Genomic DNA, 14,123 nt, shown 5'->3' on the forward strand with positions numbered 1-14,123 from the left:
ATCATAGTCTATGGGTAATAGAGCCAAGTCATAGTCTTGGCTCTATTAATTATACATTTTGTCAAGGCTTTTGCCAGATATCTAAGAACAGCTAAGGTATATTTAAAGAATTAAAAGGAAACCAAGCAAATCATCTATACTCCAGTGGGCATCCATTTTGTTAACATCAATTACTAGTAACAAGTTCATTAAAATAAGTAGCACTAGCATTTTCAGAGGACAATTTCAAGGAGGCGCAAACATGACTGTCAGAGCATTCTACTCCACACAAAGGATATGGGTATGTTACTCATCTCGTCTTTTCTTATTCAAATTAGAAATTCAAAACACTTTCTAAATACATTCAAATTGAGCTCCCACAGCCAAGAATCTATAAAGTGAGAACTTTATATAGGATTTAGGAATTACTTTTAAAAACTGGTCATGAAAATTACTTGTGTAGGTTGATTTGTGTTTTTGCTTGTGATCACATCTCTGTCAAAAGCCACCTTGTATGTCAACAAGCAAGTAATTTTTCAAATTTATAGTTACAAAGTTTCATAATGAAGGACTGTGACTGCTAGTCACTATATACCATCCCCCAATTTTTCCTTCCTATGAACTGCCACATAATTTTTGACAAATGTATCCCTGGCTTCTCAATATATAAGGTATTAAGCATAATACAGAAAGATGTTATCTCAGTATTTTATATTTCACTATTTAAATGGTTCTTACTGTGTGAAAGTGTACCATTTGTACTCATCCACAAAGTAACTTTTCTAGTAGAAATTGGCTTTAAGTATTAAAATTGTACACAAGGAAATTAGGGGTGTTGCAGTATTTGGTTGCAAATAATTTCCCATCAGGAGTTGGGTCAGAAAATGCAATTTCATCAGTGCTGAGAAAACAGCCAAACATGAAGCAATTCCTAAAAAAAAAAAAGATTTAACAAATTGAGCAAACTTAAAACTCTAATTAAACATCATCAAAATTTACTTTAAAGCAATCCAAATGTTTTTGATCTAAGAAAACAATCATTTTAATAAGTGATAAAGTGACTTAAATGTTTTATTAGAGATGAAGTCCAATGATGATCATTTCACAGAAAACTGGGGTCCAGATAAAAATTTTGCTGAAGCAAAGGCAACTAACTATACTAACACATCTGACTCTAGGTAATCCATGGTAATGAGCAAGTTGTATCAGATAATATTGTTTTATCAAATATCAGATAATTACATTAACAGACAGTAAAAACCATCACCAATTTTGATCAATAACTTTTTCTCAATTACAAGGTACACTTAGTTTGAAAAAAGTGAAAATTTATCAGGATAGAGGTATTTCAAAATTACCAAATAAAAATCTTTACAGACAGCAAATTTCTCTCACTGATCACTAAGGTATATGAGGGTGAAAAAATATGAGTAGGGTTAGATCCCACAAGTGGTCTTTTGAGTTCTTTAAAGTGGCACAGAAATCAAAAGGCTAGAAGAGTGCTATTCAAGCATGGCTCTTGGACTGGCACTGGTTTGCAACCTGTTACTTGTCCATGATAAGATGTTGAGAACAAGTGTTTTAGAATTTTTCCATTCCAATCTGGATAAGGTAAATTAGCAAGCAAATTTGTTTACATGGTAGGTGCTCCTGGTGGATTCAAATTGCTGACCTTGAGGTTAGCAGCCCAATGCCTAATGCCACTAGGGCTCCTTCCACATACAGCTATTATGGTCCTTCTAGGTTGGTTCCGACTCATAGCGACACTTAAGTGGTGTTTCCAAGGTTGTAAATGTTTACAGGAGCAGAAAGTCTCATCTGTCTCCCATGAAGCAGCTGGTAGATGCAAACTACTGACTTTTCGATTAGCAGCCCAACACATAGTCCACTATTCCACCAGGGCGCCTTCATTTTTCAATTAGGAAGTGTATAACCAAGGAAGGGAAAATAACCAAGTGTTGGCAAAGATGTGTTGAAATTGGCACCTTCATTCATTGTTGGTGGAAATATAAAATGGTACAGTCACTGTGCAAATACTCTGGTAGGTTTTGAAAAAGTAAAAGTTACCATATGGCCTAGTAAATACAAATCTTCACAGCATTTCTCATAATAACCCTAAAGAAGAAAACCCAATCCATAATGAATGGATTCAAGAGGGGAGGGTCTACAATGCAATATTCATCAATAAAAAGGAATTAAATACGGAGTCATGCTACAACACTGATGAAACCTTAAAAACATCATCCTGACTGAAGGAAGCCAGTCATAAAAGATCACCTATTATTTGATTTCATTATATGAAACAGCCAAAATATGCAAATTATAGAGAAAGTGGCTTAGTGGTCCCCAAGGGCTGAGAGACATGATTGCTTCCACAGGAAGTACCTGCCAATTGCTGTTTTTAGGGATGATGAGAATGTGACGATGGTTACACTTTTGTGAATATGCTAAAAATCACTGCATTAAGTATTTTTAAAAGGTGAATTTTATGGTATGTGACTTTTATCTGAAAACAGTGAATTAATATTTCCCATTTTAAACTCCTATGCCTACACACTTTGAACTGTTCATATTGATATCTGAAACTTGGTGCCGTAGGATAAGCACTGGACTGCAAGGACATTTTGAATCACAAGGCCACCCATTCAAACCCACCAGCTGTGCAGGGCCACTATGAGTCAGAACTGACTCGACAGCACTCAACAACAACAATGTACAAACAAGGGTCCTAGGTGTGGCACTGCAGGATAAGCACTGAACTGCTAACTTCCAGGTCAGCAGTTCAAACCCATCAGCCGCTCCTCAGAAACCCTCTCAGGATGGCTAAGAGTTGGAACCAACTTGATGACACACAATCACCACCACCACCAGTGTGTGTGAATAGAACACTAGTGGTACAGTGGCTAAGTGCCTGGCTGCTAACTGTAAGGTCAGCTGTTTGAACCCACCAGTCTCTCCAAAGACTCAAGATGGGGTAGTTTGTCTCTGAAAGATTTAGTCTTGGAAACCCCTGTGTGTGACAATTTGACTTGATTCATTAGGGTGGCTGTGAGTTAGGATCAAAAAGATGGCAACAGGTTTGGTATTTTGATTAGTATGTGTGATATGGTATCACACCATGGTTTTGGTTTACATTTCTCTGAGAGCTAACTATGGTGAAGTTAATGATGTTGAACATCTTTTCCCTTGCCTACTGACAATTTAAGTATCTTGCTTGGAGAAATGTCTACTTAAATTGTACTATATGTCCAATTTAAGGAAGTCAAGGTACAGCTTTTAGAAGATGCAGGTACAGAAAAGGACACTGTTTCTCAGAAGACTAGAACTTCACCCAGTGGACTTGATTCAGCTACAACTGTGGCTGCAGCAACTGCCACTGCCATAGCAACAGCAGCTCCTCTGATAAAAGTAAAATGTAAAAACATTAAGAACTGATTCTATAAATAGTTGTATCCAACTATAGACTAAAGTCATTCTAGTTGCTTTTAATTTGAATAAATTTTCCTACTTGGGATTGTCTTTACTTTGGGAAGCTGTGAGAATTGCCCCTCACTACTTTGACGGTAGGAGTCCTGGTGTGGCGCTGTGGGTTAACGTGCCAGACCGCAAAGCCGTTTGAACTGTGAAGTTGACGGTTCAAGCTCACCAGCTGCTCCTCGGAAACCCTATACAGGGTTGCTATAGGTTGGAACTGACTTGATGGCACTTAACAACAATAACAACATATGTCTACTTATCGTTGCTATGAGAGTTCTCTGTATATGCCAAACACAAGATTCTTATTAGATAAATGAATTTCAAATGTTTTCTCCCATTCTAAGGGTTATCTTGCTTACTTTCATGTTAACTACAACTAAAGCATATTTCTGTTAATTATCTTATATGATATTAATACAATCAATAATTTCTTAAAATTCCTTTTTTAACCTATTTTATATTGATTATACTTATTGAAATATAATTTTACTTATTGAATGTCTTATTGAATGTAATGAAAATTTGGGCTTATACTTTTATTTTTTGTTTTGATTTCCTAGTAATTCATTTTTATTTTATAAAATGTTGGTCTGTGATAATTAACTAGTTCTTCACTACAGATAGTTTGGTAAATACTAGGCTAGAATATTATATATTTTTCTTATTGCCAATAATACTTGTTTAGCTCGACTTTGTTTGATGGTCTTTATATAGATGTGTGCCTTACAAATATCATTTCCCACTGCTCATGAGCTGGGAGAGGTTTGGGAAAGTTAACCTGGGTTTAAATCTGGTTTATTTTATTTTTTACCTGAGAGTATCTACCAGTCGTCTTGCAATACGCTTTCTTCTCTTCAGTCTGAACACCCAGATCCTACTTATCCCACAGACTGCAGGATGTGGTACATTTGAACATTGCCAAGCCCTGTGACATTCTTTCGAAGTTGGGGATTCTGAGTCAGATGGTTCAGTTAGGATGCGGAATGCCTACAGTGATACAGAAGCATTTACAGTTAACAGTAGAAATGATAGTCCTGAAACAAAACTTAACCATCTAAAATTAATATTGTATCTGCACCAATATTAAAATACATTAAAAAAAACTCTTATCCATTTATAGTCACACAATGCTTGAAGAATACTAGTAGTGTTCAGATACTACTACATTCTAGTTGATACCATACCACTGCAAAAGTTCCCATTTATAGTCAAAAATTTTTTAATCACTCCTACTGGTGTGGTGCTGTGGGTTAATGTGCCAGACTGCCAAGCTGTTTGATCTGCAGGGTCAGCAGTTCAAGCTCACCAGCTGCTCCTCAGAAACCCTATACAGGGTTGCTATGGGTCAAAACTGACTAGACGGCACTTAACAAAACCACAACTACCACCTTAATTAATCTTCTGGTGGGATGCTGTAGAATCAGCACTGAACTGCAAACCAAAAGATTGACAGTTGAAACCTACCAAAATCACCATATGGGGTCACTATGAATTGGAACCAACTCAACGCACTTAACAACAACAATTACTCTACTAACTCCACAATCACTCATATGTCAATTTGTCATACTGTGGTGGATTGTTGCTGTGATTCTGGAAGCTATGTCACTGGCATTTAAAATAGCAGCAGGGTCACCCATGGTGGACAGGTTTCAGATGAGCTTCCAGATGAAGACTAGGAAGAAGATGGACTACTTCTGAATATTTAGTCAATGAAAAATCTTATGAATGTTAACAGTGAGACACTGTCAGACAGCACCAGAATATTGAATACTGAAATATAATGAAGAGCACCAGTATATTGTCAGATATTTTGCCAGAAAATGAATCCTTCAGGTTGGAAGGCTTTCAAAATATGATAGGGGAAGAGCTGCCACCTCAAAGTAGAGTTAACCGTGATGATGTGAATGGACTAAAGCTTTGATCATCTTCACTTTCTGATGGGACACAACTCAAAATGAGGAGAAACAGCTGTAAACATCCATTAATAATTGGAACATGATGTACAAAATATGAATCTAGGATAAATGGAAATTGTCAAAAATGAAACAATACATAAATACTAATATCCTATGCATTAGTGAGCTGAAGTGGACTGGTATTGGCTACTTTGAATCTGACAATTACATAACAAATTGAAGTTGAATGGTGTCCCTTTCATCATGAAAAAGAACATTTCAAGATCTTGAAGTACAACCCTGTATGTGAAAGCACAATATCCATACACTTACAAGACAGACCTGGTGTGGTGCTGTAGGATAAGTACTGGACCACAAGGTCAGTTTGAACCACAAATTCAGCAGTTCAAACTCACCAGCCGCTCCTTAGAAACTCTATACATGGTCACTATGAATCAGAATCAATGTGATGGCACCGACGACACTTAACAAGGAGGACCACTTAGTGCAACTATAATTCAAATCTATGCACCAACCACTAAAGTCAGTGATGATGAAATTGAATTCTACCAAATTCCTCAGTCTGAAATTGATCAAACATGCAATCAAGATGTATTGATAATTACTGGGGATTGGAATGCAAAGGTTGGAAACAAAGAGGAAGGTTCAGAGTTGGAAAATATGGCCTTGGTGACAGAAAAGATGGAGATCTTATGACAGATTTTTGCAAAACCCACGACTTCTTCATTAAAAATACCATTTTTAAACAACATAAAAGACAAGTATGCACATGAACCTCATTAGATGTAATACACAGAACTCAAATTGTCTACATCTGTGTAGAGATGGTGGAAAAGCTCCCATAACATCAGCCAAAACAAGAGCAGATGCAGACTGTGAAATAATCCATCAACTGTTATATAGGCAAGTTTAGGCTGAAAGCTGAAAGAGTCAAAATACGACCTTGAACATATCCCATCTGAATTTAGAGATAATCTGAAGAACATTATCTAAAGAATTAGACACTAATTACCAAAGAACAGAGGAGCTGTGGGGCAACATCAAGGTCATTAAGAAGACAAGAAAAAAGGAAAAGACCAAAATGGATGTCAGAAGAGACTCCAGTAGAGAGTCTAAAGCAAGTGGGAGAAGTGAGGAGGTAAAAGAGCTGAACAGAAAATTTCAAAGGTCACCTCAAGAAGACAGTCAAATATTAAGAGGATTTAAAATATATGCTAATGGTATGGTGCTGTGGATTAATGAGCTCGACTGCAAAGCCAGTTTGAACTGCAAGGTTGGTGGTTCAAGCTCACCAGTTGCTCCTTAGAAACCCTCTAGAGGGTTGCTATGAGTAGGAACCGACAGCACTTAACAACAACAATGAAGATCAAAGACCACAGCCTTTGATATGGGTTGCACCTAAATATAAAGGAAAAAATCCTCACCAGTAGAACAGCAACTATCAAGGTAACAAGGAGAAAAGATTGAAGTTGTCAAAGACTTCATTTTGCTTGAATCCACAATCAACAAGCATGGAAGTAGCAGTCAAGAAATCAGCCATGGCATTTTCAATAGCCTTATATGCATGTGAAATGTGGATGATGGATAAGGAAGACTGTAGAATAAATGATGTATCTCAGCTATGATACTGGAGAATATTAAAAGTACCATGGATCTCAGAACAAAAAAACAGATCTGTGTTGGAAGAAGCACAGCCAGAGTGCTCCTTAGAAGCCAGGATGGTGAGACTTCTTCTCTCATACCTCAGGCATGTTATCAGGAGGGCCCAGTCCCTGGAGAAGGATATTGTGCTTGGTAAAGTGAAGGAGGGTCAACAAAAAAGAGGAAGACCCGTAATGAGATGGACTAGCACAATAATAGCAGCAATGGACTCAAGAAGTATAGGGTATGTTTGAGTAAAATTAAAAGAAGCATATTTCAACTATAATTCTTTCTAAATAAGAATACATTTTAAGCTCCTTGAGGGCAAAAACCACATCATTCTATTCTAAACAGGGGAGGCCAACTTATTTTGTAAAAGGTTAGACAGTAAATATTATAGGATTTGTGGGCCATGTGGTCTTTGTTGCATATATTGAACTCTACCATTGTAATATAAAAGACACCACAAACAATACGTAAGAAAATGTGCATGGTGGTGAGCTAATAAAGCCTTATTAATAAAAACAGGTGGCCGGCCACAATTAGCTCACATAATTTACCAACCCTTATTCTAGAATATAAGGAGCTCTGGTAGCGTAGTGGTTATGAATTGGGCTGCGAACCGCAAGATCAGCAGTTCGAAACTACCAGCTGTTCCACGGGAGAAAGATGAGGCTTTCTGCTTCCATAAAGATTTACAGCCTTGGAAACCCTGTACAGCGTCGCTATGAGTCGGAACCGACTCCAGGGCACATAACAACAATTCTAGAATATTTCCACTTATTAATTAGAATTAATTAGAATCCTTAGATTCTAGTTAAAGGACAGGGAATAACTATTTTGCCAAATAAATATAATGCAGTGAATTGCTTGATGTGACTCTTCAAGCCCTGGTCTTTGTAATTCCCACCAAATGACTGGGTATATTTCCTCTTTTCCTGGTGGCTCTGAGTAAGAGAATGTGGAGGGAGTTATCATATGAGCTGTGAGTGATTAGTAACAGAGTTAATTGTGATTGTAAAAACTTGAAGTGGAATACATTTCTTGGATCCTGTTATCTTTCCGCACTGAAACTCCTTAACCTAGAGACAAAGAGCTGTGATACCAGAGGAGTGGCAGGAAAACCAAGAGCCAGAGGCTTAAACAGAGTGGTGGACTACCCAGCACAAGGAACGAGCAAGTAAAGCTGAGTGCTGTGGGGCGAGAGCGTCACTTGTGTAACATGGTGCCTCTACACACTCAACTGGGGAGCTAGAGCTGAGCGCTTTCAGGCTGAGGCTTACAGCAGAGTGAAGCGCATGGGCATTCTGTAACACTGCCTGAGCAGGGCAGATGCCTGCATACGGACACAGAGGAGAGGCTTTCCTAATTGGAAAACTGCTCTGAGCATTTCTGAATATGAATTGTAGCCTATTAACTTTTAAGGCCTTGGAAACCCTATACACAGGGTCGCTATGAACCCCCAAATCATGAGTATTGCCTGAGTTCTGTGTGATCATTGCAATGAATTATCAAACCCATGGTGTCATTTTCACTAATCCACATGGTCAATAATTTGATTCTAAGCATTTGCTTAAAATCACTATTTTATAGTCTATATATAGAAATTAGCAAATAAACAGCAAGCTCTGACATTGATCCTGCTTATGTAAGGCAAACTATTAAACATAAGAAAAATAAATGACTTCAATTATCTATGTAAGTCAAGGATACTTTTGCAGGAAAAATAATTAATAGTAGCAATCTTAAATGCTTACTGAAATTTCTTCAGCAAATTTTTATTTTGCTCAAAATTATGCCAATAATTTAGAAGACAAATACCATTACCTGTTTAATGGGCTCTGCAATTAAACACCCAACTACTTTCTTTTCATCGGATATAAAGAGAAAAGTTTTGGTTTTGTTTGGACATCTGGGAGTAACTTGCTGAAATCCCAGTTCATTATCGACAAGTTCTTGGACATCTTCTACCTAATGTTAAAAACCAAGAGGTGAATTTGCTTTAAAAACAAATTATATATATATACACACACACACACAGATACACACAAGGTGGCTTCAAAGTTGGTGGAAAAACTGAACTAAAAGATAACAAAAATTTTCAGGTAGAAATATGGAAATGAAAAAAGCATCTCCTTGCTTCCAGAAACTCTCCAACCCTTCTCAGAAAATGAATGAATATTCCTCCCCTCTATTATCACATGCTGATTCCTGGTGCAGCGCTTTGGGATAAAGCACTGGACCATAAGATCAGCTGTTCAAATTTACCAGCTACTCCTAGGAAACCCTATACAGGGTTGCTATGAGTTGGACCCCATGATACCACTTAACAACAACAAACAGCAAAGCCTACGCCATAAGACAATCAAGTCAAAACCTCCTAAGGGTCCTCTCCACAGCTCACTCTCTCAGAATTTGCTTTTGCAAAAATTGCTTAAGGCTGTTTAAAAAAAAAACACAGAATTTCTCCACCAACTTTTTGAAGCCTCCTTTCTTTTTTATATTATGTATTTTAAGTATATTATGTATACTTGTACATACACACACATATATATACACACATACAAAATTTATGACAATAATTTTTGTAATATAAATTTTATAATATGAAATCATTATAATCTTATCTATATTTCCTACATTCATATAAGCCCCAAATTGTTTCACTATTGATGCATGTATCTGCCATTTTGGAAACAGGATTTTAAACATCTAATTTAAAGATCATTTTCAACAAAAAGAAATTCAAAAACCTGGGAGAGATAAGGAGTAGGAACAATCAAACTAGACTGTCTATAGTTTCATTCATTCTTCAGGGTGACTAAGCACCCAATTTAAGAAATGCAAACACTACCAACATAAGTAACAGGCTCTGGAGTCATAAATTCTCAACAATGAGCTTAGTTTATCTTTCACAATTGAAAGATGAAGGTAAAAGATAAACTGTAGAGCCTTAATAGCTTTCTTTACTCTCCAACTGACTATTCCTTTATGTGCCTTGTAATTCTAAATTCAGTTTTGTATGAACTGTTATGAGGGTTATCCTTACACATCCCAAAGAGTGTTATCTATTGACACTTCAACCCAGATCGATTTCTTGGTGACTTGGGAGGAGAACGAGGATAATGTTCCACACCTTTCTGATGGCATAATTTGGGTCATGTGGCAGGACCAAAACGATTTTTCCATCCCAAAATTGTGCTACTACACGTTCTTTCTTCCAACCCTGCCAAAGTAAAACAAAAAAGTCACAGTTTGTGTGTGGAAAAAGAACAGTAAATAATTTGGTCTAGAAAAAGTATAAACAATGAAAAGTATAAAAAAGAGTAACATACAACTAAAGGAAGGTGAAAAGGAACACAAAGATGCCTAAAAAGAAGGTGCCTGCTCTGAAGGGGATGCCATTTCACTGGGAGACATGTACATGGTCTATTATGAAACAAGATCAGTCAAGTAAGAGCACTTCTTAAGAGTGGAGAGAAAACCTGATGAATTACTAGGAATAAGCAAAAGGGTAAGACAAGCAGAGTTCCAAGGGAAGACTTATTAAGTTCATTTGGAGGAATAAATGGGTTCCTCCCTCCAGGAAAGGGAACTGGATGCCTAGAGGGGAGAGAAAGGAGATGGTAGTGTGGAAGAAACACTACACATCTGTATACTTTGTGAATTTTGAACCATGCAAAAGTATTACCTTATCAAAAACAATGTATTCTCCCAGTTCCCCTGCCCCCCCTCCTTTTTTTTTGGTTTAAATCTATCTATGATGTAGGATTAATACAAAAAATATATAAGGGTTAAAATAAATTAACCGTATTCTCTTAAAGAAAGCAAGCCAATAAACAATTGTTGTTAAGTGCCATTTAGTTGGTTCCAACTCATAGCGACCCAAGGAGCAGCTGGTGGGTTTGAGTCCGACCTGTGGTTCAAAGTTCAGTGCTAATCCTACAGAGCCACACCAGAAGACCATACACAGTATCCAACTCAAAAAACCAAACCCATCAAATCAATTCTTCTTACTCATAACAATCTTGTATATGGTTTCTGAGTCTGTAAATTTTTACAGAAGCAGAAAGCCTATCTTTTTCCTAAAGAGCAGCTAGTGGGTTTAAAGTGTTAGCCTTGTGGTCAGCAGTCTAGTGATTACCCTACAGTGCCACAGGGCTCCTACATATCACCCAGGCCTAATCAAAAAAGTTTGGCTTGTTCCAAGGGTCAGAGCTTAGTGCTCTAGCAAAAATGCACCATGAAATAACTGAGTAGGGGCTAGATTATGAAGAAGTGGCTTCGTTTCCCATGGTAAGAAGTTTGAGATTGATTTTAAATGCAATGGGAAACTATTAAAATTTGAAGCAAAAAACGGCAGAATTTTATTTGTCTCTTAGAAAGAACTCTCTATGGCTTATGTATGACAACCAAATCAGAGAAGAGATTAAATTACAACATACATTCTCTCTTGCTCTTAAACACAAACACACACACAGTTGCTTAAAGCCAATTTAAGGATCACCAAATTGCTGGTGGGAACTTTTTCCTGTAAATACGTGGAATCGTATTGGACTTGTATTTTAAGAAATTATTCTGTGAGTGACAAGTAAGGAAGCCAATTTAATAAACCAGGTAAAAACTACAGGTATAATAAGGCATGAACAGTGTCAATAAAAATAGGAGGAAATGTGCATTTGAATACAATTGTAAAGGTAAGGCCCATAACAGAATAAGTTTGGATTAGAAAGGTACTTGATGAAGACGTGGGACCTCTTTCCTAACTAAGCGGAGTAAAAGACTGGAGAAGTAATAAAAAGGTTGTTGTTTTTTTTCTCCTAAGACTCTTATTTTTTTAAAAAAAATATTCTAAAGCAGGGAGATGAGATCTCAAGTCTGAAATGTGTATCTTAACGGTTCAGTAATGCTCAAAAAGCTAGAAAAGGAGATTAACAATGCAGTGTACTTACTCAACCTAGGCTAACACTTCTCTATAACTGGGATATAGACAGCCTTATTAAAAGTTAACTTTCTAATACTGTCATCTTCAAAACTGCAGAGGATGGAGCAACTATAAATATATAGATCTGTCAACACTTAATCAAAAGAAACCTGGAAACAGACTCACCCTCATGGCTCAATGTTCAGCCAAACAGACAGTACTTTAAGAAAAACAAAAACATGGGAGAGGAACACACAACCCCCCTCCCCCTTAGAATAATCAACCATTTAAAATCAAAAGGACAGCATTTGACCAAGGACAAAGTTCAGAAGGATTAGGAAAGGAGGAAAGGAAACAAGATAAACAGGGAGGAAGAGGGATAAAAGATGTTTCATTGTGGAAACTGTAGTCAATGAGATGAAACAAAATGTGCATAAACATTGGATGGAAAACTGATCTGCTCTGTAAAACCTTAACCCAATTCATAATAAAGTTTAAATAAGTAAAAACAGTTTTACCTTTCAAATACACTGAAAGACTATCTTCTAACTCACCGTATATTTGATTCCCTCCAGAAATCTCTGATGATACTGAACATGCTGTAGTTCATCTTCAGGGTTGGAAGCAGTGTAGATCATACCACAAGACTTACACATAGTAGCCCCAAAATATTTCTGACCTGCATCCTATAAATTGGGGGTGGTGGGGAAAAGGCCATCCAAACATATTATAAATAGCTCTAAATTAAGGTCATGTAAAACATTCATTCAAATTTCTAATTTTTCTTTGAATGGGGCACAAAATTAACATTCTTTAATTAGACCATAGTTCTCAAAAGAAGTAAGGTAAAATCATAAAACAACTGTAATAAATGAACAATGGAACTTCCTTATAAAGCTCATAAATGAAAAGACCTAAAAAAAAAGTCTTATTTCGAAGAAGCAAAACAAAAATGAGGAGTTCTATACTTATTACAAAGGAGCTCTGGTAGCATAGTGGTTACGAATCAAGCTGTTAACCTCAGGGTCAGCAGTTCGAAACTACCAGCTGTTCCATGGGAGAAAGAGGAGGCTTTCTGCTCCCGTAAAGATTTATAGCTTCGGAAAACCTGTACAGGGTCACTATAAGTCGGAACCGAATCCACAGCACATAACAACAACAACATACTTATTATAAGAAATCTCTGGGGTGTACAAGTCGTTAAAAATTCAATTACTAACACTTGGCAATTCAAACCCACCCAGAGGTGACTCAGAAGACAGGTCTGGCAATCTGCTTCTGAAAACTCAACAGCTCTGAGTGCTCCATGGAACACAGTTCCACTCTGCAAACACGGAGTTGCCAGAAGTCAGAATGGACTCAATGGTGACTAACTACAAAAACATATTCATTCTATTTTCCTGTTAAGTGGCTAGAAAAAGTTCAGCAAAATGCAGATAAGTTCACGAATACTAATTCTTGTAGCAAAGTTAGGGATATTTGATGTCATGGTTGATAATTCCCACTCTTAACTCATAAATCACTGCTCACTGCCACTGAAAATACAAGTCTTGCATCATATAATTTTTGTGTGTGTGAAATTTTTCTATAAAGGACCAGAGAGACAGTAAGAACCATTTTTAGCTCACAGGACATGAACAGAACTGGCCCATGGCTATAGTTAGCCATATTGGCTATTCTCATTAAATCTTTCATTGATCAAAAACAATTTACTGAAGACAACTCATTCATTAGCAATTTACTAAAATACTAGCAATTTTGAACACTATCAGTTTAAAGTCTATTGACTAGCTTCAATTGTAATAAAGCAGGCATTTAAAAACTCAGAATGTCTGTTAACACATGGTAATAATGCCCCAAAAGCATGTCTGATTTCATGTTCTACATGTGAAAGCCACATACACGAGGAATATTTTTAATGTACTCACAATGATGAACTGGTCTTTAATTTCTTTATTTATATCCCTGGCATTTTTCTGTGTATTGGTCTGTTTCAAGAAGTTAGTAGATATGCTGGAGCCCACAGAAGAGTTTTCTTCGGCTACAGAGCTTGAAATAGAATAATTAATATCATTTAATTATCTTTAAATGTTTGAATAAAAAATAAAACAGGTATCTAATAACACTTGCAGAACACCTTGCAATTTGTAGTGTTTTCTGTTTGACAATGGAGTCCTAATGTC

At 36.7% G+C, this 14,123-nt stretch overlaps 1 protein-coding gene across 1 annotated transcript in view; it reads right to left on the reverse strand.

Moving 5' to 3' along the window:
• Positions 1-777: 777 nt before the first annotated feature.
• Positions 778-14,123, reverse strand: part of ESCO2 (establishment of sister chromatid cohesion N-acetyltransferase 2) — a 35,662-nt gene continuing 22,316 nt past the window's right edge. Inside the window, exons 6-11 of the mRNA XM_006864434.1 lie at positions 13,869-13,989; positions 12,495-12,626; positions 10,153-10,242; positions 8,844-8,987; positions 4,268-4,443; positions 778-910 (exon numbers count right to left, since the gene is read on the reverse strand). Of these exons, the coding sequence (XP_006864496.1) occupies positions 778-910; positions 4,268-4,443; positions 8,844-8,987; positions 10,153-10,242; positions 12,495-12,626; positions 13,869-13,989 (796 nt within the window). The remainder of the gene's footprint in view (positions 911-4,267; positions 4,444-8,843; positions 8,988-10,152; positions 10,243-12,494; positions 12,627-13,868; positions 13,990-14,123) is intronic.

The sequence above is a fragment of the Chrysochloris asiatica genome, unplaced genomic scaffold, assembly GCF_000296735.1.
Source record: "Chrysochloris asiatica unplaced genomic scaffold, ChrAsi1.0 scaffold00064, whole genome shotgun sequence".
Classification (NCBI taxonomy): domain Eukaryota; kingdom Metazoa; phylum Chordata; class Mammalia; order Afrosoricida; family Chrysochloridae; genus Chrysochloris; species Chrysochloris asiatica.